Here is a 23,677-nt window from a genome sequence, read left to right on the forward strand (position 1 = left end):
GGGGGGGGGGCCCCAGAGGGGGGGGGCCCCCATCCCAAAAAAAAAAAAAAAAAAAAAAAAAAATTAAACTTTAAAATTAAACTTTAAAATATTTAAATATAAAATATTTTAAAATATTTAAAATATTTTAAAATATTTAATATTAAAAACATTAAACTTTAAAAAGAGTTTAATATTCTGCTTTCAATAATGAAGAGAACGACCAGACAGAAGATCAATATGAAAAACACAGAACTTGAACATCACTGTAGACCAATCTGACCTAACAGGCAAATACAGAACACTCAACCTTATAGCAGCAGAATACACATTGTTCTCAAACACACAGGGAACATTTTCCAAGACAGATCACATAATAGATCACAAAACAAGTCTTAACAAATTTAAAAATACTGAAATCATACCAAGTTATCTTTTCCAATCACAATGGACTGAAATTAAAAATGAAGAGCAGTTGGGAAATAAAAAATTCACAAATATGCGGAAATTAACACTCTTGAACAACAAATTGGTCAGAGAAGAAATCTCCTCCCTCAAATCAGAACATACTCTGAGATAAATGGAAACAATAACACAATATACTAAAACTTACGGGATGTAGCAAAAAGAAGTACTAAAAGGGAAGTTTACAGCACAAAGTGCATACATAAAGAAAAAAGACCTCAAATCAACAACCTAACTTTACACTCAAGGAATAAGAAAAAGAATAAGCACAAAGTTTATTTGCAAAGGGAAAGAAGTAATAAATATTAGAGCAGAAATAAACAAAATAGAGAATTTTTTAAAAATACAAACAAAACTAAGAGTTTGTTTTTTAAAAATCAACAAAATTGACAAGCCTTTAGCTAGATGGAGAGAGCGAGGGAGACACAAATAATGAAAACCAGAAATTAGAGAAGACATTTCAATGGAAGCCACAGAAACAGAATTTTAAGAGTCTACTATGAACAATTATACGCAAACAAATTGGATAACCTACAAGAGTTGGATAAATTTCTAGAAACATGCAATCCACCCAGACTCAATCATGAAGAAATAGAAAACCTGTAGTAAGGAGATTAAATCAGTCATCAAAAACTTCCCAAGAAAGAAGAGCCCCAGGATCAGATGCCTCCACTAGAGAATTCTACCAAGCATTTAAATAAGAATTAATGCCGAGCCTTCTCAAACTCTTCCAAAAAATGGAAGAGGGGGGAGCCAGACAAATACATGTTAATAAAAAAATTAAAAAAAAAAAGACATACCAATATCCCTTATGAACACTTACACAAAAATTCTCACCAAATTAGCAAACTGAATTCAACAGCAGCACTTTAAAAGGATTATACACCATGACCAAGTGGGACTCATTCCTGGGATGGAAGGATGGTTCAACATACAAAAATCAATAAATGTAATACAACACATTAAAAGAAGGAAGAAAATCACATGACCATCTCAATTGATGAAGAAAAGGCTTGACTAAATTCAACACATTTTCCTGATAAAAAACACTCAACGAGGAACAGAAGGAAATAATCTAAAATAAAGGTCATTTATGAAAATCCCACAGCTAACACGACAGTCCATGGTGAAAGACTGAAAGCTTTTTCTCTAAGATAAGGAACAAGCTAGAATGCCCATTCTTGACACTGCTATTTAACACAATACTAGAAGTCCAATTAGGCAAGAATTAGAAATAAAAGGCATCCAAATTGGAAAGGGAAAAGTAAAATGATCTCTGTTCAGAGATGGCATGACCTAATGTAAAGAAAACCCTGAAGATTCCACAAAAAAGCTGTAAGAATAATAAATGGATTCAGTAAAAAAATCAACATTCAAAAATCACTTGTGGGACTTCCACAGTGGTTAAAAATCTGCCTGCCAACGCAGGGGACACAGGTTTGAGCCCTGGTCTGGAAAGATTCCACATGCTGCGGAGCAACTAAGCCCATCCTCCCCAACTACTGAGCATGTACTCTAGAGCCCATGAGCCACAACTACTGAGCCCACATGTCACAACTACTGAAGCCCACGCACCTAGAGCCCATGCTCTGCAACAAGAGAAACCAGTGCAATGAGAAGCCCGCGTACCTCAACGAAGAGTGGCCCCTGCTCACCGCAATTAGAGACAGCCCACGCACAGCAACGGAGACCCAACACAGCCATAAATAAATAAATAAATAAATAAATAAATAAATTTTAAAAATCAGTTGTTTCTACACACTAATAATGAACAATTCAAAAAGGAAATTAAGAAAACAATCCCACTTTTAATAGCATAAAAAAGAACAAAAACACTTAGGAATAAACTTAACCAAGGAAGTGAAAGAGTTGGATACTTAAACTATAAAATATTGCTGAAAGAAATTAAAAACACAAATAAATGGAAAGACATCCTGTGTTCATGGATTCAAAGACTTAACATTAACAAAATGTCCATACTACTCAAGCGATCTTCAGATTCACTGCTCTATCAAAATCCCAATGGCATGTTTTGCAGAAATAGAAAAAAGACATCCTAAAATTCACACGAAATCTCAAAGGACCCCAAATAGTCAAAATAATCTTGACAAAGAACAAAGATGGAGGACTCACACACTGTGTTTTCAAAACATGTTACAAAGCTACAGTAATCAAAACAATGTGATAGGACTTCCCTGGTGGCACAGTGGTTAAGAATCCACCTGCCAATGCAGGGGACACAGGTTCGAGCCCTGGTCTGGGAAGATCCCACATGCCGTGGAGCAACTAAGCCCGTGTGCCACAACTACTGAGCCTGCACTCTAGAGCCTGCGAGCCACAACTACTGAGCCCAAGTGCCACAACTACTGAAGCCTATGTGCCTAGAGCCCGTGCTCTGCAACAAGAGAAGCCACCCAATGAGAAGCCCATGCACCGCAACGAAGAGTAGCCCCTGCTCGCCGCAACTAGAGAAAAGCCTGCGTGCAGCAACAAAGACCCAACACAGCCAAAAAAATAAATAAATAAGTGTAATTAAAAACAAAAAAAAACAATATGATATTACCATGAAGACAAACATAGATAATGGAACAAAATAGAGGGCCCAGAAACAAACCCTTACATGTATGGTCAAATTATCTTTGACAAGGGTGCTAAGACTTTACAATGCGGAAAAGATAGCCTCTTCAATAAATGGTGTCATACAACAATGTGCATACAGTTAATACTGTAATATACACTTTAAACTTGTTCAGAGGGTGAATTCATGTGTTTTTTACCACAATAAAAATAAAGCGTTGATACACATGCTAAGTAAAAAAAAAACAAAGTACCACATATTGTATGATTCCATTTACATGAAATGTACAGAACAGGCAAATCTATAGATTGGGGAGAAATGAAGGGAGATTGATAAAGGGTACAAGGTTTCTTTTTGGGGTGATGCAAATGTTCCAAAATTAATCATGTTTATGGATGCACAAGTCTCTGAGTATACTAAAAAACCACTGAAGTATATAAACTTTCAACAGGTGAATTTTATGGTCAGTGAATTATGTTTCAATAAAGCTGTTAGAATCTACTATGGTAAACAACATTGAAAACTTATGTTTAAGGAAAGGCAGTTTTATCCTCAATAACAATATTGTATAATATTATATTTTGAAAGACTCCTGCTGTTTTCCCTCTGCTGCTAAGGAAGGATACCCTGGTACTTCAGATTTTTAAAAATTTATTCTCAAACCCCATTCCAGAAGGGATGCAAGACATCTAAGGCCTTCAAATAAGTACTACAGAACACTTACATTTTTTCAAAAGCACATCCCCTTTGTCTACATAACAGGAGGACCTTCCTTAAGTTGTAGTCCAAGACAGGCTGACGTTCATTAAAATCTATTTGCTTTCTGTAAACTAACTAGATTTTAGTCTTAGGCTCAGAGCCTCTCAAATACTTACAATACCAAATTGAGTCCCCAAAAGTTCACAGATTGAAAAAGGTAGGAAATGGGGAGCAGGAACAAAATGTTCTTGAGACTTACTAAAAGCAAAAGAAAAAAGAGCTTCTTGGTAAAACAATTTCTGAAAGTATATGGAAACCTGGTCCTCAAAATTCAGATCCTTCTACATAAAGTCCTTTCTTCTCTTCAAGTGATAATCCTTCCCTCCCAACTTACACTTAGGCCTTCCATGAAAACAGACCAACTTCAGAAGGGTATCATTATCACTTCCTCTAGTCCCTTTCTTTCACAGTCAGGAGTCCTTACCTGGTTCAGGGAGCTCAGGCTGAGGGGTCAAACTGGGAATTCCTGGCTCCTTTTCCACCTCTTCATTGCTGGCACTGGATTTATCACAAACTTTCAACCGTGGCCCAGCTGAATCTAAGCAGTCGGCATGATTTGGATCTGTCAGTGCATCCTCTAGTATGTTCGTCGAAGGAGGAGGTCTCTGTTCTGGGAACTCATCTCCCTTCTTTACAGGGTCAGCAGGAAGCAAGACCCCAAAGGCACCCTCAGAGTTTTCTTTCTCCCTAAATCTGTTAGTGCGCTTACGAGGTTTAGTGCGCCTTTGGTTTAAACGCTGCCACCGCTTTTTAGGCACCACTTGATTTACACTAGTGGGTTCATCATTCTCACTAATCATTTCAGACTCCAGCTCTGTCCCTTTTCTGTTTTCAAAAGAGGGGTCTTTTTCAGGAACTTTATCAGGGTCAGACTGGTTGACTTTATTATCAAAATTAACACTGGAAAAATGGGTACCATCTTCACTTGTTAAATGGCCCATTAATTGAAGGGGTTCTTCTTTACCAGGGTCTTCTGCCTCACCTCTGGAGGAGCTATTCTCTGAACCCCTACTCTCTCTGTCTCCCTGCAGTGCAGCCTCAAGAGTCACAGCTGGAAGCTGGTTCAGTTTTCTTTTGCGCTCTGTCTTTAAGGCTTTACGGTTCACTGTGTTCTTTCCCATCTGGGTTGAAAAACCATCTCGTAATTTGGATGGCTTTGATCGACCACAGTTGCGCCTAGTAATACAGTTTGAACGATTTTTGCCAGAAGCAGGGAGGTCTCTTTTATCGGACACCAAGCCAGGTAGGGAGGTAGATAGCTCCCCAGACAGTGCAGAGTCACCCCCACTAGGGCTAGGACGGACTGGATCCTGAGTGCCATCTCCATTTTTTTCTGAATTGTGAGTGGAACCTCCTGAAACCAAGACCTTAGAAGCCCCCACAGGACTACTGGTAGAACAGTCCCCAAGACCAGGACTCCGATAAGAGACCAAGTTCTGAGCAGTCATTAACCGTTGCTCCTTGGTCTTACTATCATGCATATCTTTCAACATCATTAGTAATGTACTGAATTTGTAGTCTGGTTCAATAGGTATATGATTCTGACCAGAGGCAGAAGAAAAAAGTAATGGTTTTGATGGCTTTGACATTCCGGAGTCACTGACATCTTCACTTAAGGATCTATAAGAGAGTTCTTTCAACTCTGACAGAACGTGTTTCACCACTGCTGTTTCTATGTCACTCGAATCCCTGGTTTTCTCATGCATGTTGCTCAGTAGTTTTAGCCCATCCACTTTCCCACTTTTGGAAATGCTGGCCAAAGGAGAGCCTTTGGTATCAGAAGAGCAGCATTTCAAACTGCAGTCCTCATCTGCAACAGGCGGTTCTACTACAACTGGGTTTTCTTTATGTTTGCACTTGATACTTCGGATCTTGGGCTGTTTGCTTTTCGAATGTAACAGAGCTTGATTTGTAGCCCCACCTTTTATTATTGAGTTCTCACTGGAAATGCTTGATGGTGTGTTAAATTTTGGAGAAAGACCATCATTTCTAAAATCTGATTGGGGTTTTCGGACAAGAGTTGATACTTTAAGATCAGAGAGATTAACCTGAGACGTCTCAGTTCCAGGCTCTACTGTCTTGGTACAATCCATCAAGTGGTCTGTGTGTGAGTTAGTAATGAGGGTCTTCTGCTTTGCTTTTACCTTAGTGTTCGTGGCAGGATACCTAGAATACTTTACCTTTTCATTTTTCTGCACAGGTAACATGTTCTCTGTTCTATCGAAAGCATCTGCAATTTCAAGGACACTGTTATCAGACTCTGAACTATGATCTACGGGATCCAGATCACTGCTTCCATCATCATCAGAAGTGGTACAGATACTAATGGAATCACTTCGCTTTTCTTCATCACCTGCTCCAATATAGCAGAGCTGCACTTTTGAACTACACACCAGACCTCGCTGGAGTTTCTTCTTCTCCCCAGAACGTTTAGAGAGCAAGGCACCCTCAGACAAACCCAGTAAAGAGTCACAATTTGAAGTCTCAAATTCTTTCTTTGCAGTGTTTTTTGCACAAGAAGAAAATAGGAAACTTCCTGGGGCAGAGCTGGGCCCTGTGAGGCTGTTTGCTATCCGGGAGAGTTCATTAGAGGCCTGCTTATCAGATACATCCCCAGAAATAAAGTTTAGGCCAAGGTTCTCTGGAATCTTTCCCCTCCGTTCTTCCTTATGTGCTTCAAATTGCATGTGGCCCTTTTTCACACTAGTCCTTTTTGGATTATCAGAGCTCTTTCTGGCTAGAGACTTAGCACAAGGTTTTTCCTTCTCATCTGCAGAATGTTCAGAGTCAAAAGCCAGAGATTTCAAGCAGCCATTAAGCAACAGGTCATGTTCTGATTCAGGGTCATTTGTACAGTCCTCAAACGGCATATCCTCCTCACTGTCCAACTTGAGTGAACTGGTGACACACTTTCGGTTCTTCGACCCTTTGGGAACATCGTACTGCTCAGCAAGACCAACACTGGCTTCCCATTTACTCAAAATTTTCTGAGGAACCTTAAATTTAAAGAGAAAAAGATTATCACTAGTCTAAGAAATAGAAGGGGAAACAGGCAGATGATCAGTGAACACCTCTCAAATCAGAAGCTTTTCCAAACCTTGTGCTTCTTCAAGGCTCTTTTATGGGACTGCCAGGTGGTTAACACCCACAGTTCACCCAGAACTTAGCTAATGGGGATTCCTCAACACTAACTTCTACCACTAAGATCTATCACTGGAGAAAGATTGATCCCATAAACCCTCCACTCCCCTTCCATTAAAAGCACAAAAGAGGGCACCATAAATTAGACTACAACATTACATTACTAATCAACATTATATTACTAAATCAAGGAATAACCAGACCACTCCTACTTACCCCTCCAACCTTAGAATAAAGATTTCCTTCCTGACTTATGAAGGCCAAGCACTTGCTCAGTTACATAAAAGAGAAAGCAAAAGGCTAAAGAAAGGAGATGCATGTGGAAAAACTAGGACTGGAGAAATGAGTAAGGCAGACCTGCCCTAGAAGAAATGAAATTTGGAACTCTGGTTATCACCAGGTCCTTGGCTAATCAAGATTCTTCTATACATGTTACATACAATCTGGATTATAAGGACTTCCCTGGTGGTGCAGTGGTTAAGAATCCGCCTGCCAATGCAGGGGATAGGGGTTCGATCCCTGGTCCTGGAAGATCCCCCATGCCGCGGAGCAACTAAGCCCATGTGCCACAACTACTAAGCCCGCACGCCACAACTACTGAAGCCCGTGGACCTAGAGCCTGTGCTCTGCAACAAAAGAAACCACCACAATGAGAAGCCCGCATACCGCAACGAAGAGGAGCCCCCACTCGCCACAACTAGAGAAAGCCCGCGCACAGCAACAAAGACCCAACGCAGCAAAATAATTAATTAATTAATTTTCTTTTAAATCTGGATTATAACCAAGCAGTGTCCTGGGCTTAAACATGTAGTCCAGAGACATCAATACACCCTGGATGTATGACAAGTTACATATGCTCTTTTCTTGATTCCTCACAGCATAAGGACATTGAGGCTCTGTGAAATATACCTAATTTTCAAGACTCTTATTTCCCTCCCTGGCTTCATACAATAAATATCAGTCAAGGTTCTATCAGTTAGTGTTCACAAACACTTTAATACTTGTGAAAGGTCATGTTCTGCTGACCATGTAAAAATTAAGGCCACTAGACAGGAAGCCTCCTCTTATAAAGCAATAAACTGATCATCTGGTTTACTTTACACACAAACACACACCCATTGACTTTCTAACTATGACCATAGTAAATCAATTTTCCAGAACCTGAAAGCCCTAGATAACTCCTCTGAAAAGGGGGTTGGTTAATCTACATAGTTAAAGGCTTGACACAAAAATTCTGACACCTCCCCACCACCAACCACCCAAAGTATTAGAAAGGATAAAGTTATCCTCTTCTATTCTATCCTAACAATAGCACACACTAGTTGTTTCAGAGCATCAGACGTATGACATATAAAGCATTTATTTCTAATCCTCACAACAGTTTGACAAGGTACATATTATTACATTAGTTTTACAGAGGAAGGAACTCCAGTTGGAAATAGCAGGGACTGCATACTGACTAAAAATTATCCTAACTGTGATTCTTATAAAATAGTCTAAAAGTCTGAAACACAAATCTAAGAGGAACTATTTCCTCTTCTAGAATAGACTATAAAGGAGTATCAAAAGAAACAGCCAAAACTTTAACACATCACGTAAATGAAACAAGAACATCACGTTCTTTATTAAAATATAACCAGGTTTGAAACTGCTTAAGCCTTAACACCACACACAAAAACCAAAACAACAAACAAAACAAAAATGTTTAAAGTCTTATCTTTCTCATTTTTAAGAGAAATAATTAATCCAGAGAGTGAAAAGTAGAATATTTCATTTTGATGATCATTTTCTTCTTACATCAGATATAACCAAAGATGACTGATCATGCCTTTTTTTTACTATCACATCTAAGTGACACGGCAGAAGTTAACTGAAATCATTTCTCAAAAAATTGAGTATAAATATTTGGAAGGCTAGCCCCATCTCATCCCTGCAAAAAAACTTGCTTTCTGCCAATTTTCTCACCAACATCCTACTACCAAAGGAAATAACTTATATTCCAAAAATATAATACTTCTTCCTTTGATTGATCCTGTAAACCCTCCCTACCTACCCCCAAGAAGATAATTTGAGAGGCTTTTTTTTTTTTTTAATACCTTATGCCTATATCCTTTTTCTTTCTGCTTCCCTCTTCTCCTAAGGACAGGTAGCTCTTCAAATTGATGTCTGCCTTCAAACATGACGATTGCTTTTCCAGCCACCCAGGCTCTCTCAGAAGGATCTCCAAAAGCCTCCACGTAGTACTGTCGATAGGGCCTCCGGTTGGAAACTAGATAAAAATAAAAACCACAGTGTCATTGCTTTAAAAAATTGATATTCATCATCAAGAGAACAGCCACATAGCAGTGGCCAAAGAAGCCTCTTTTCACTTAAAACTAAACTAAAATAAAAACTCAACAAGCTAAAAAACCTACAGAACAGGAAACTCTGAAGTAGGTCAGATAGAAGGTAAATTTTCAATTTTCAATTTATGTGACAAGAAAATGGTTAAGAGTGTAATGAAAGAATTTAATGGTTTGGTCTGATGATATGCTATATATTCCAAACCAGTTGGAGGTTGATTAGCTAATCATATAACAAATTAATATAACTAAGTTTTTTCTACCATTAATCTATAAAATTGTATACCCTCATTACCAGAAATCACAAAAGGCATATGATAAGCCACAGCATCACAAATATAATAATCAACAAGAACTAACCACCAAATAAACTCTTAAAACATTATGCTAAAATACAAGGAGGAAGAAATGTTTCAACACCATGCCACGTATGATGTGCTAACATTTATGACATAGCTACTCTGGGCAAGGTACTATACTAGGTGCTTTGCATGTATTCTTCACAACAATGAACTCTAAAAAATAAGTAGTATAATCTCCATTTTATAGACAGAATAATAAATCCAACGACTTCAGACAGAGAAAATTCAGAGTGAAACACTGGTTTTGCAGAGAAAGTGAAACTTGATATTTCAAACTACAGAAATTTTTTTTAAAAAAGGAAATCTCAACAGCCCCCTCCCCACCAAAAATCCACTTATTCTATAGTTTCTTGGCTGTCCAAAGTTCTATGCATACAATTACCAAAAATAAAAATACAAATCTCATCCAGAAAAGATTATAATCAAATTTACCTAGTATATGTTATCTTCTACACACTTACCATCTTTGCATTTTTCATACCAGTAAAAAATGTCACAAAAGAAATATAGTCAGGGCTACACAGGTGTAATGATTTGTCTCTATTTAGAAAAGGAAATCATTTTATATAAAAATTCACTTTAACTCACACTGAATTACTACCTGGTAAAATTTTGTATTGTACATTTTAAAAACAAGTTCTGTAAAAAAAAACAAACAAAAAAACCTGAACTCCTTAGTCTCTACCTACTAAATTAAACACTTCAATAGAAACCACCTATAAAGGGGGATTAAATGTGTGTATGTGTATATACACACACACACACACACACACACACACACACACACACACACACACAGAGGTTCTTAAAGTCAGTCTGAAAAGTAAATCATTCTCCCATAAATAAGTAAATTCAACTAACACAGACTGAACATTTATGACGTCCCAGCACTATACAGAGGACTGAAAAGAACTCATTGCCTGGTGGGTAAGAGATGTACAGTATAAAGAGATTACAGTAAAACAGCATGCTAATTGCGATAACATGACCATTCATTTTTAAAAAAATTTTTCAAGTATGTCTTGAGTACACTACATTTTACCATTTGATAGTATCTATTGGTGATGGCATTTTTTAAAATTGAGATATAACTGACGGATAACATTAGTTTCAGGTATACAACATAATGATTCGGTATTTATATATATTGCAAAATGACCCCCACAATGTCTAGTCAACATCCGTCACCACACGTAGTTATAAAAAGATATTTTCTTGTGATGAGATCTTTTAAGATCTACTCTCTTAGCAACTTTCAAATATACAATACAGTATTAACTATAGTTGCCATGCTGTACATTACATCCATGTGACTTATTTCTTTTATAAATGGAAGTTTATAACTTTTGACCCCCTTCACCCATTTTGCTCCTCCAGTCTGTTCTCAGTATCCATGAACTTGGTTTTGTTTTTTCAATTTTGGTTTTTTTAGATTGCACATATAAGTAAGATCATACAGTATTTATATTTTCTCTGATTTATTTCACTTAGTAAAATGCCCACCAGGTACATCCACGTTGTCACAAATAGCAAGGTTTCGTTCTTTGGTATGGCTGAATAATATTCAATTATGTATATATACCACATTTTCATTACCTATTCATCTATCGATGGACACTTAGTTGTTAACATTCACTTTTTTCAAAGTGAAAAATCATTAACTGGAGGACAAATGGGACACCTGAGCAGAAAATTTAAAGGTAAACAGTTTGTTGAGGGGAGAATTCCTATATAAGGGTCCAGAACCCTCAAAGACATGAATGAATAAAACGAATGAAATAGCTAGGAACTGCAAGTAGTTCAGAACACTAAATCATAAAGTGGAAGGAAAGGGAAACTAAGCAGGTAAGCAGTGGCCAGACCTGAACAGCTTGGATACCATGTTAAGAGTTTGACCACTGGGACTTCCCTGGTGGTCGGTGGTTAAGACTGCGCTTCTAGACACAAGAGGGAAGAGATATGGGAACATATGTATATGTATAACTGATTCACTTTGTTATAAAGCAGAAACTAGCACACCATTGTAAAGCAATTATACTCTAATAAAGATGTAAAAAAAAAAAAAACTGCGCTTCCAACACAGGGGGCACAGGTTCAATCCCTGGTCAGGGAACTGAGATCCCATGTGCCACACTAAGACCCTCCATGTTAACAGTTTGACCATTATCCTGTTGGCCCTGAACCTCATTTAAACTGTGGAACCACAGGCTCAGTTTTCCATCTTAGAAAGATAAATCTCCTTGACCTCTGAATAACACATTTAACAGGAAACAGAGAGGAAACTCAGGAGACCAGAGATTACCAAAATAGTATATACTCAAGATGACTAAAACCTAAACTAAGGTGGTAGCAATGGGAATTAAAAGAACAAAATATGAAAGATTTTTTTAAGAAGACAAATCAAAAGGACTAGATATTAATTAAAAGTCAGATAGAATATGACCACCTAGAGGGGTGGGATAGGGAGGGTGGGAGACGCAAGAGGGAAGAGATATGGGAACATATGTATATGTGTAGCTGATTCACTTTGTGATAAAACAGAAACCAGCACACCATTGTAGAGCAATTATATTCCAATAAAGATGTTTAAAAATAATAATAATTAAATTAAATTAAATTAAATGTAAAAAAAAAGTCAGATAGAAAAGATACTTGAACACCAATGTTTACAGCAGCATTATTCACAATAGCCAAAAGGTGAAAGCAACCCAAATGTCCACTGGAGGATGAAAGCATGAACAAAATGGAACATTATTGAACATTATACATCAATGGAATTATTGAGTCTTGCAAATGAATGATACATGTAATACAACATTTACCAGGGACTGAAGGTTATTGTTAAATTGTTAACAGAGTTTCAGTTTCGGAATATGAAAAAGTTCTGGAGATGGATAGTGGTAATAATTGCACAAAAATGTTAATTTACTTAATGCCACTAAACTATAAACTTAAAAATGGATAATATGATAAAATTATGTTACATATATTTTTTACCACAAAAAAATGTCAGATAACAATTGGTAGTAAGGATATAGAGAGATTAAAACCCTCATCCAGTGCTGATGAGAATGTAAAATGGTACAGTAGCTTTTCAAAACAGTCTGGCAGACCTAGCTCTTCCACTCCCAGGTATTTATCTGAAGAACACAAAAACCCTAATTCAAAAAGATATGTCAGCTTCCCTGGTGGTGCAGTGGTTAAGAATCCACCTGCCAATGCAGGGGACACAGGTTCAAGCCCTGGTCCAGGAAGATCCCACATGCCGTGGAACAACTAAGCCCATGCACCACAACTACTGAGCCTACGCTCTAGAGCCCACATGCCACAACTACTGAGCCCATGCGCCACAACTACTGAAGCCCATGTGCCTAGAGCCCGTGCTCTGCAACAAAAGAAGCCACTGCAATGAGAAGCCCATGCACCACAACTAGAGAAAGCCCATGTGCAGCAACAAAGACCCAACACAGCCCAAAATTAATTAATTAAAAAAAAAAATATATATATATATGCACCCCTATGTTCACTGAAGCGTTATTTATAACAGCCAAGATATGGAAACAACCTAAGTATCCACTGACGGATGAACGGATAAAGAAGATATGGTATATATACACAATGGAGTATTACTCAGCCACAAAAGGATGAAATCCTGCCATTTGCGATACTGATGGACCTTGAAGGTATTTTGCCAAGTGAAATAAATCGGACAGAGAAAAGATAAATACTATATGTTTTCACTCATATGTAGTATCTAAAAAACATAACAAGTGAACAAACAAAATAAAACAAAAACTCATATATACAGAGATCAGATTAATGATTACCAGAGGGGAAGGGGGATGGGCAAAATGGGTGAACGGGGGAGACTATGGTGATGGATGGTAATTAGACTTGTGGTGCTGTACACCTGAAATTTATATTAAAAATTTAAATTAAAAAAAAAAGTCAGAAAAAAAAAAAAAAAAAAAAAAAAAAAAAACTGCGCTCTAGAGCCTGTGCACCTAGAGCTCGTGCTCTGCAACAAGAGAAACCATGGCAATGAGAAACCTGTGCACCACAAGGAAGAGTAGCCCCCACTCACCACAACTAGAGAAAGCCTATGTGCAGCAACGAAGACCCAACACAGCCAAAAATAAATAAATAAAAATTAAAAAAAAAAAGAAGTCAGGGAATTCCCTAGTGGCCCAGTGGTTAGGACTCGGCACTCTCACTGCCAGGGTCCAGATTCCACCCCCGGTTGGGGAACTAAGTAAGATCCCACAAGCTGGTGCGGCCAGGGCGGAGAGTATGAGTGAGTGAGTGAGTGAGTGAGTGAGTGAGTGAGTGTGTGTGTGTGTGTGTGTGTGTGTGTGTGTGCCTCAAAAAGTCAAACAGAGTTACCATTAGAGCCAGCAAGTCCACTCCTGGGTATAAACCCAAAAGATAGGGAGTATATGTCCACATAAACACTTATACATGAATACTCTCAGCAGCACTGTTCATAATAGCTAAAAAGTGGAAACAGTCCAAATGCCCATCAAATGATAAATTTATAAATAAAACATGTATAATATTTCATACAATGGAGAGCCCATGTGCTCTGTACCCTGCACACCACAGCTATGGAGCCCATGCACCCTGGAGCCCGCACACCACAACTAGAGAGAGAAAAACCCGCAGGCCACAACTAGAGAGAAGCCCTCACGCTGCTGCAACAACAGATCCCGTGTGCCTCAAGGAAGATCCTATGTGCCAAAACTAAGACCCAACGCAGCCAAAAAAAAAAAAAAAAGGAATGCAGCACTGATACATGGATAGATCTTAAAAACATTATGTTGAGTAAAAAAAGTAGTCACAAAGGACATATTATATGATTCCATTTATATTAAATATCCAGAATAGGCAAATCTATAGAGACAGAAAGTCGACTACTGGTCGCTTAGGGCAAAGGGGTACGGGAGGTAAAAAAGATTAGGGGGAAGGTAGGTAAAGGACATGGGTTTTCTTTTCTTCCTCCTCTTTTTTTTTTTTTTTTAAAATATTTATTTATTTATCTGGCTGCGCCGGGTCTTAGTTGCAGCACTCAGGATCTTTGTTGTGGTATGCAGCTCATAATTGTGGCACGTGGGCTATTTTAGTTGTGGCATGCGGACTTCTTAGTTGTGGCATGCATGCAGGATCTAGTTCCCCCACCAGGGATCGATCCCAGCCCCCTGCATTGGGAGCATGGAGTCTTACCCACTGGACCACCAGGGAAGTCCCCATGGGGTTCTTTTTGGGGTGGTGAAAATGTTCTAAAATTTACTGGTTACACAACTCTGTGACTTACCAAAACCACTTAATTGTATACTTTAAAGGGGTGAATTGTATGCTATATGAATTACATCTCAATAAAGCTGTTTTAAAAAAAGGAAAAAGACTTAATGGTATAGGACACAAGAAGGAAGAAAGGGTAACTACTTGGTATTTGGTTTAAGTGACTAAGTGGCAGTAATTTATTCACTAAGGCAGGAAATGAAAGAGAAAGTACTGGTTTGAGGAGGAAAATAATTAGGTCAGTTTTAAACAAGCGGACTTTAACTGCCTGAAGGACCTCCTGGTGAAAGCTTCAGGTATAGAGTTGGGATGCAGATTTGAAGCCTGGGGAAACACTAGCACTGTGGATATGAATTCAGTTTACTGATGACAGTTAAAACTCAAGAGTTAATAAGGATGAAAAGAAGGAGAAGGAGAAGGAGGAGAAGAGAACATGAAAGTCAAGAACAAGATAGATAGTTACTACGAGGAAGAATTTTCCTGCACCAGACAACCAAAAAATTAAAAACTAGTATCCACTGTATTACCAGGTCACTAATGACTCTGCTTAGAACAAGGTTAGTGGAATAAAAGGAGAGAATGAGAAATTTCAGTGCGTTCAGAAACGAGTGGCCATCTGGAAGTGGAGAAAGTTGATGATTCCTCCAAGAGTGGTTATGAAGGGAAGGTGTCAGGAAGACAGAGTCATGGGTAGGAATTTTAGGACAATAGGTTTATTCAAATATTAGTTCCCTTCAGTACTATAAAGAGCCACACTAATTCTATGCTCTAATAAACCAAGTTAAGAAGAATCTTTTTAAAAACAATTATTAGGGAATTCCCTGGTGGTCCAGTGGTTAAAACTCCACACTGCCACTGCAGGGGGCGTGGGCTCCATCCCTGGTCAGGGAACTAAGATCCCACATGCCTCACGCAGCAGCAAACAACAACAACAACAGCAACACTCTAGTCACTATCAATACCATGTTCTCCTGGTATTTCTCTTCCATCTCTGATTTTCCCCCATCTCTTTTGCACACTCAAGTCTCCTCCTTACAGACCTCAAATGTTGGCTTGCTCGGAGCCACCTTTTATCTCACCGTATGTTTTATCCCAAGGCCATCTCATCCATGCCCTACCCATGGCTTTGACTAATATCAACAAGCAGATGTCACCTCCAAGTTATATATGTTCCAGTGCTCTCAGTAAATGAGAACACTATGTATGTACTGGTAAAGCTAAAAACTTGGGAACCAGCCTGAGGTATAGAAACCTTAGGCTTCATTCTCCCTCACTCCTCATTATCTGTCCATTAGCAAATCATATAGATTTTATCTCCTAAATAGTTCTTCATTCCCTGTACAGATTATACAACTATAATCTCACCATAATCCCTGCAATGACCCTTTTGATTATCTCCTCTGATTTGTGTCCCTCTCCAAATCATTTTCCACACTGCACTCAGAGTGAACTTTAAAAAACACAAATCAGATCACATCTCCCTCTGCTCATAGCTCTTTAATGGTATCCTATTGTTCTTAGGAAAAAATACAAAATTGTTAATGAAGTCTACAAAATGCTGCATGATTTGACCCATATCTATTTCTCCAGCCTCATACTGTACCACCTTCCATCAGTCTATGGGCGGCAGCCCTTTCAGGGATTGAACATATACTACTTTCTGTGCTTGGAACCATCTTTTTTCCCTGGTTAATTCCTACTTGTCCTATCAGGTCTCAGATCAAAGATAATTTTACTAGCAAAACTGGCCCTGACTACCCCTGAACCAAAAGTCCAGGTTAGGTACCCCCACTAATATCAGTGACTGTACATCAATATTTTGCCTTGAACACACCTCTCAGTTAACTATTTGTCTGATTACTTGCTGGTACCTTCACCCTTTACCTGGACTCTAATTATACACAAAGGGAAGCAAAATGTTTTGCCAATTACTGGATCCCAATACCTAGCATAGTACCTATAGAATGTACTTATTACTTATTGAACAAATGGCATAGACCCAACTAGTGCATATAAAGAATATCACAATGAGTAAGAAACCATCAGTCTCACAGGCATAGGAAGGGTAGAGGGGGAGGACTAAAAGAATTTTCTACTAGTAGAATTTAAATGTCCAAACAGGTCACAAAGTTTGATATCATTTTCTTTAAACAGTGAACTATAAAGGTCTTCGGGCACTTCACTATTAATATTCAAAATATAAAGTAAAATCCAACATACTACTTTAGGCAAGTTATCCTACAGATAGACATGAATACATGAAACACAGTTATTATTTAGAGCACTGTTTTGTACGCACACAAACACACATGTGTATGTGTATACGTATGTATTTTATGTGTAATCTTTCTAACACAAGATTAGAAACAACCTAAATATCCATCAACAGGGGAATGGTTATATAAAGTACACCATATTCAAAAAGAGGAAAATTATAGAGCTGTTTAAAAAAAAAAAAAGTTTTCAATGGAAAAGTCTCCAAAAAGTGAAAGAAGTGAAAAAACTGTAGAACAGGGGGCTTCCCTGGTGGCACAGTGGTTAAGAATCCGCCTGCCAATGCAGGGGACACGGGTTCGAGCCCTGGTCCGGGAAGATCCCATATGCCGTGGAGCAACTAAGCCCGTGTGCCACAACTACTGAGCCTGCGCTCTAGAGCCCGTCAGCCACCACTACTTAAGCCCACGCACCTAGAGCCCGTGCTCCGCAACAATAGAAGCCACCGCAATGAGAAGCCCGCACACCGCAACAAAGAATAGCCCCCACCCACCACAACTAGAGAAAGCCCATGCACAGCAATGAAGAGCCAACACAGCCAAAAGTAAAAATTAATTAAATAAATAAAATTTTTAACCACCCCCCTCCAAAAAACCTGTAGAACATACATACAATATGCTATGTTTACGTTAAATTAAATCAAAGGGGGTAGGGAGATGAAACTATATAGTTGGATTTACATAAAGGAAGTCTAGAAAGAAACATTAATAACAGCTGGTTACTTTTTGAAAGGAGAGGTAAAGAGTGGGGCAGACCAGAGATTTTTTTAATCTTGCGCGTATATAACCAATTTAAAACCTAAAACACATATATTAAAACTACAATAAAATCACAAACTATCTTAACAGAAAAAAGGGAGCTCAAAATGAAGTTTGAGCCCTTATCTTATACCATTTTAAAGTTAAGACACGTAAGATTCATACAGAACAACCAAATAAGTAACAAACTTTAGTAACTATAGAGAATAGTCTAAATCAAGACTTTAAAATTCAAAATGACTTATAAGCAATCTTTATAACTGTTTCAGCTTTAAAACTAACAAAAATGATACAAACCTGAAGACTGAAGTAGAAAAACATAAATATACTGAAAAGTGATTCTGGACAATGTAGACTTTAGCTAATAAGCCTAACATTTTCTGGCATCTACAGATAGAATAATTGAGAATTTTTAAATCATAGAGTAAAATAAAACAAACCTTAAAAAAAATCCAGAAAAGATAAAATACATAATAACAATTCATTAACAAAATGCTCAAAGGTAAGAATGAATTATTACTAACGGAAACTGCAAGTTGATAATTCCATACTGTATTTTATCATGTATAATCAACTGCAAGTATTACCTTTCATTTTTGAGTGTGTGTTAATCAACGGATCAGAACAAATCCTGCAGGGCCACCAAGGGCGTCTCTTGAATTTTGCCCAGATGAGATCTCCAACTTCATACTTCAGTGGCGTAGCCTTTTTCTTGGGCTGACACTTGAGACAGACAAAACATGGGGCATCAATAAAAATCAGAACCTTTTGAAACAACATATCATCTTTCCACTAGCCTTCTGAGAAAGCATTACCAATGAATACTAGATGAAAACACTCCAGCTTAACCACAATTACAAAATAAGTACAATTAAAAATTACTGTCTTAACTATTTATAACAGCGCTTTATAAAGTCAGTAGTAGCTCTCAATTTACATTTGCTTTACATAAGTAAACTACCTACATTCTAGGAAAATAAATAAGCTATTTCAAATTTTTAAAGAGCTAAAAACTGAAATAATAGATAAACAGAATCATCCCAAGGAAAAGATATCTTTGCCCAAGTCCTTGGATCACAACACAACAGGGGTGGGGGGTGGGGGGTGGAAGAAATTTAACAATGTCAAGAGACTCTGATACCACTACATATGCCAACTTTATCTCAATAAACTGGGGGAAGGGGAGACTGTGGTCCCTTCTGCAGGTGATACTCTACATTCTTCTCAAACACAGACATTCTTATTAATTAATTTACAATAATGGCCTACTGAAATAATCCTGAAAGCTACAGGCTAGATTCTGGCAATGTCAGCACAACTGACGTATTTCTCCCAGGACATGCAAGAGAGGCTGCATCCAGAACAGTACACTGCCCAACTCCAAGGGATACCATTCAAGCACAACACAATATGAATCAAGCTCCCTGGACATATCCAATGCAGAGACCCTGGCTGCATCTTTTCTCCAAAAATAATACCTAATTAATCTGCAATCCAAATGCTTCCATCTCAGCTCTAAACCTATACCCATGCCTTTAACACCGCATCAACAGTACAGAGGTCTCCTGCCCTGAGAGGAAGATGGCTTTGTGTTTAGTAGGACTGAGCTCCCCCGGCAGCCATAAACCACACAAAGGAGTTCACATGTGCTGAGCTGTTTCTGGGTAGCTAAGAGCAGCACCTAAGGTACTTGGACAAAGGACAACCTACTCCATTTACTCCAAGGGGGCATACAAATATTATGATTTTCTATAAATGCTATGTCCTAAAAAAGGCTTGGTGAGTTCCTCCCTCAGACTCAGTCGTCCCTCCTTAATGCCTAAAACAGTACCCACCTAGTACATATTAAGTGTCCAATAAAGAATATGCTGAATGAATTGACTGAAATCATTCAAATAAAAATGATGAGTAATACCTGGGGTTCAAGGATATCAAAGTATTGGGCTCAATTCAATGATTTATAAGTTACCATTCAACTTTAAGACTGTGCATTCAGAGAGAAGTAAATCTCACAGAATACCCTTATTGAAAATAGTGTCATTAGTTCTTCACGTATATAGAGTTACTCGGAAATGAGACAGAAACTACAACTTTTAAAACATTTTTTTTGAAAAGCAAGCCCCAAGGGGCCATTTTTGCCTGTTATCATTCTGTAAGTTATCAGAAAAAAAATTACTTCAGAGCTAGTTGGCTTTGAAACTTTAAAACCATGATACCAAGATGGGATAGAAAACTCTTTTACATGCCCCTGTACTGAAAACTACAATTTGAGTAGGTTCCCATAAATTTCTGATATAATCTGATTTGTAATCATTTATTTGGCAATCATTGATAAATATCGACTTGCTTATTTATCTGAGTCCTAAACGACTTTAAATATACTACCATTTACTTGATGTCTGCTATATACCAGGCACTGTTCCTCCTTTAATCCTCTTAAGGTAGATACTATATTATTACTCCTATGTTACTATATGCCTATAGTCATATAGTTATGTAGTAAGTAGCAGAGACAGGATTCAAACCTGGGCAGTCCAACTCAGGATCCCAAACTCTCAACTACTAACCCAATAACAATAAAACCCCATGATTATTACATGCTTTATGACAAATTCAGCCATCATCAATCTATAACATGATACTGGTTCTGTCTTTGCCATATATTACTACTACAAAGTGATTGTAGTAGTAATATATCAGGAATATATCAGTGATCAGGAAGTAAAGCCAAAAAACACAAGGCTTCAATAACAGATGGACAAGAAAGACCATGAGTGGCACTGCTTAAAGCCAGAAGCCACAGAAGCACACAAAGCAGTAATGAGCTGTCTTCTGACTCTATCACAAATTGTGTCACCTTAAACAAGTCAGTTAACTCAGCATCAGCACCCTAAGACATAATAAAACCAGGAAAGAAACACTTGCTCTACCACGAACCATGAAAATGAAAATAACTATTAATTCTACTCCTAATATTTTAACCCAAAGGAAATAATCCAGAAAAGTAAAAGAACTGTAAAAAGATATCTAAAGCAGTTATTTATGACAACAAAAAGTTAACATCCTAGACAACATATGGAATGAGAGAAAATATTTGCAAACAATGTGACTCTATATTACAAAATATACAAACAGCTCCTACAACTCAATGACAAAAAACAAACAACCCAATCAAAAAATGGGCAGAAGATCTAAAAAGACATTTCTCCAAAGACATACAGATGGCCAACAGGCACATGAAAAAATGCTGAACATCACTAATTATTAGAGAAATGCAAATCAAAACTACAACGACGTACCATCTCACACCAGTCAGAATGGCCATCATTAAAAAGTCTACAGGGACTTCCCTGGTGGTGCAGTGGTTAACAATCCGCCTGCCAATGCAGGAGACAAGGGTTCGATCCCTGGTCCGGGAAGATCCCACATGCCGCAGAGCAACTAAGCCCGTGCGCCACAACTACAGAGGCTGCACTCTAGAACCCGCGAGCCACAACCACTGAGCTCGCGTGCCACAACTACTGAAGCTCACATGCCTAGGGCCCATGCTCTGCACCTCCACAACAAGAATAGCCACCGCAACGAGAAGCCTGCGTACCACAAGGAAGAGCAGCCCCCACTTGCCACAAGTAGAGAAAGCCCACACACAGCAATGAAGACCCAATGCAACCAAAAATAAATAAATAAAAATAAAAATTGGAAGAAAAAAGAATGGATCAGATTCTACATAAATAATAATAATAATAATCCGCCTGCCAATGCAGGGGACACAGGTTCGAGCCCTGGTCTAGGAAGATCCCACATGCCACAGAGCAACTACGCCCATGTGCCACAACTACTGAGCCTGCGCTATAGAACCCGGGAGCCACAACTACTAAAGCTCACACACCTAGAGCCTGTGCTCCACAACAAAGAGAAGCCACCACAATGAGAAGCCGATGCACTGCAACAAAGAGAAGCCACCACTCACTGCAACTAGAGAAAGCCTGCATGCAGCAACAAAGACCCAATGTAGCCATAAATAAATAAATAAATAGTCTACAAATAATGAATGCTGGAGAGGTGTGGAGAAAAGGGAACAACCCTCCTACACTGTTGGTGGGAATGTAAATTGGTACAGCCACTATGGAAAACACTATGAAGGTTTCTCAAAAAACTACAAATAGAGTTGCCATATGATCCAGCAATCCCACTCCTGGGCAAATATCCAGAAAAAACTCCAATTTCAAAAGATATATGCACCTCAGTGTTCAATGCAGCACTATTTACAATAGCCAAGACATGGAAGCAACCTAAATGTCCGTCGACAGATGAATGGATAAAGATGTGGTATACATATAAAATGGAATTCCATGCAGCCACAAAAAAGAATGAAGTAATGCCATTTGCAGCAACCTGGATGGACCTAGAGAAAGACAAATATCATATGATATCACTTATATGTGGAATCTAAAAAGTGATACAAATGAACTTATTTACAAAACAGAAACAGACTCACAGACACAGAAAACAAACTTACAGTTACCAGAGGGGAAAGAGGGGGTGGATAAATTAGAAGTTTGTGATTAGCAGATACAAACTACTGTATATAACATAGATAAACAAGGTCATACTGTATAGCACAGGGAACTATATTCAATACCTTGTAATAAACTAAATTAGAAAAGAATCAGAAAAAGAATGTGTTTGTGTATAATTGTATCACTTCACTGTACACCAGAAACACAACATTGTAAATTACCTATACTTCAGTTTTTTAAAAAAAGTTAACATCCAACAAGGGACCTGTTAAACAAATTATGCTGAAAACTCCATGAAATATGCAAAGTGCAGATGAAGTTAAGGAATACTGAAAATGTAATACACAGCCACACATATGATATACCAACTATTTAGAAACTATGCCAAAACTATGATAAAAAAAAGTCACTGAGAAACACAAATAAAAAATAGTTTCATTAAATTAAAGGTATCATGGGTAAAGATTTTCATAAACCTGAGACATTAATTTCCTCCTTACTATTTAATTCATTTACCAGGATGATCAAATAAAACAATATATACAAACTTATTGGGGAAAAATGTCTACACAAATACATATTATTAATGAACAGCAACATCCAAATCCAAGTGACCTTAGTATATAAAAAATTAGAAACAGGCAAGAAGTCCAGACCAAAGTGAGCCTTCCAAACATGAAAATAGAGAAAATAACAATAAGGGAAAATTAAAGGTGGAAAAAAAAGGAATATGACTCTTCTCTTCAGAAGAGCTTAAAAATCTCACATGGGAAAGAAAGACCCCAAAATAACTCCTTGTAAAGCCCATAATTCAACTAAACACCTGCACACAAAGCTCAACAAGAAACACAAAGATGAATTCCTGATCTTAAGGCACTTGGAGAATATCAGGGAAGACTAGAGTGAACAAATGTCATCTGAGCTTAGACTGGCCGGATGGGCACATTTCAGAACAGGTTTCCCTAGTATCTCTGTATGTCCAGTTGGATGAAACATATTGGTGCTAAATCCCTGGTCAGGGAACTAAGATCCCGTATGTCTGCGGGGTGTAGCCAAAAACCAAATTTTAAAAAAATACAAAATTTAAAAAAAAATGTTACACTAGAAAATGTTTAACACAAAAGAAGGCAGTAACAAAGGATTAGAGGAACAAAAATACAAGACAAAAAAAAAAAAAAAAAAAAAAAAAAAAAAAAAAAAA

General features: G+C 37.9%; 1 protein-coding gene across 1 annotated transcript in view; it reads right to left on the reverse strand.

Annotated features, from left to right (window-relative positions):
• The window catches only part of NSD1 (nuclear receptor binding SET domain protein 1), a 134,413-nt gene that overhangs the window by 67,070 nt on the left and 43,666 nt on the right, over positions 1–23,677 (reverse strand). Inside the window, 3 exon segments of the mRNA XM_024745593.1 lie at positions 4,206–6,777; positions 9,019–9,191; positions 18,544–18,679. Of these exon segments, the coding sequence (XP_024601361.1) occupies positions 4,206–6,777; positions 9,019–9,191; positions 18,544–18,679 (2,881 nt within the window).

The sequence above is a fragment of the Neophocaena asiaeorientalis genome, unplaced genomic scaffold (genome assembly GCF_003031525.2).
Source record: "Neophocaena asiaeorientalis asiaeorientalis breed wild unplaced genomic scaffold, Neophocaena_asiaeorientalis_V1.1 scaffold292, whole genome shotgun sequence".
NCBI lineage: Eukaryota > Metazoa > Chordata > Mammalia > Artiodactyla > Phocoenidae > Neophocaena > Neophocaena asiaeorientalis.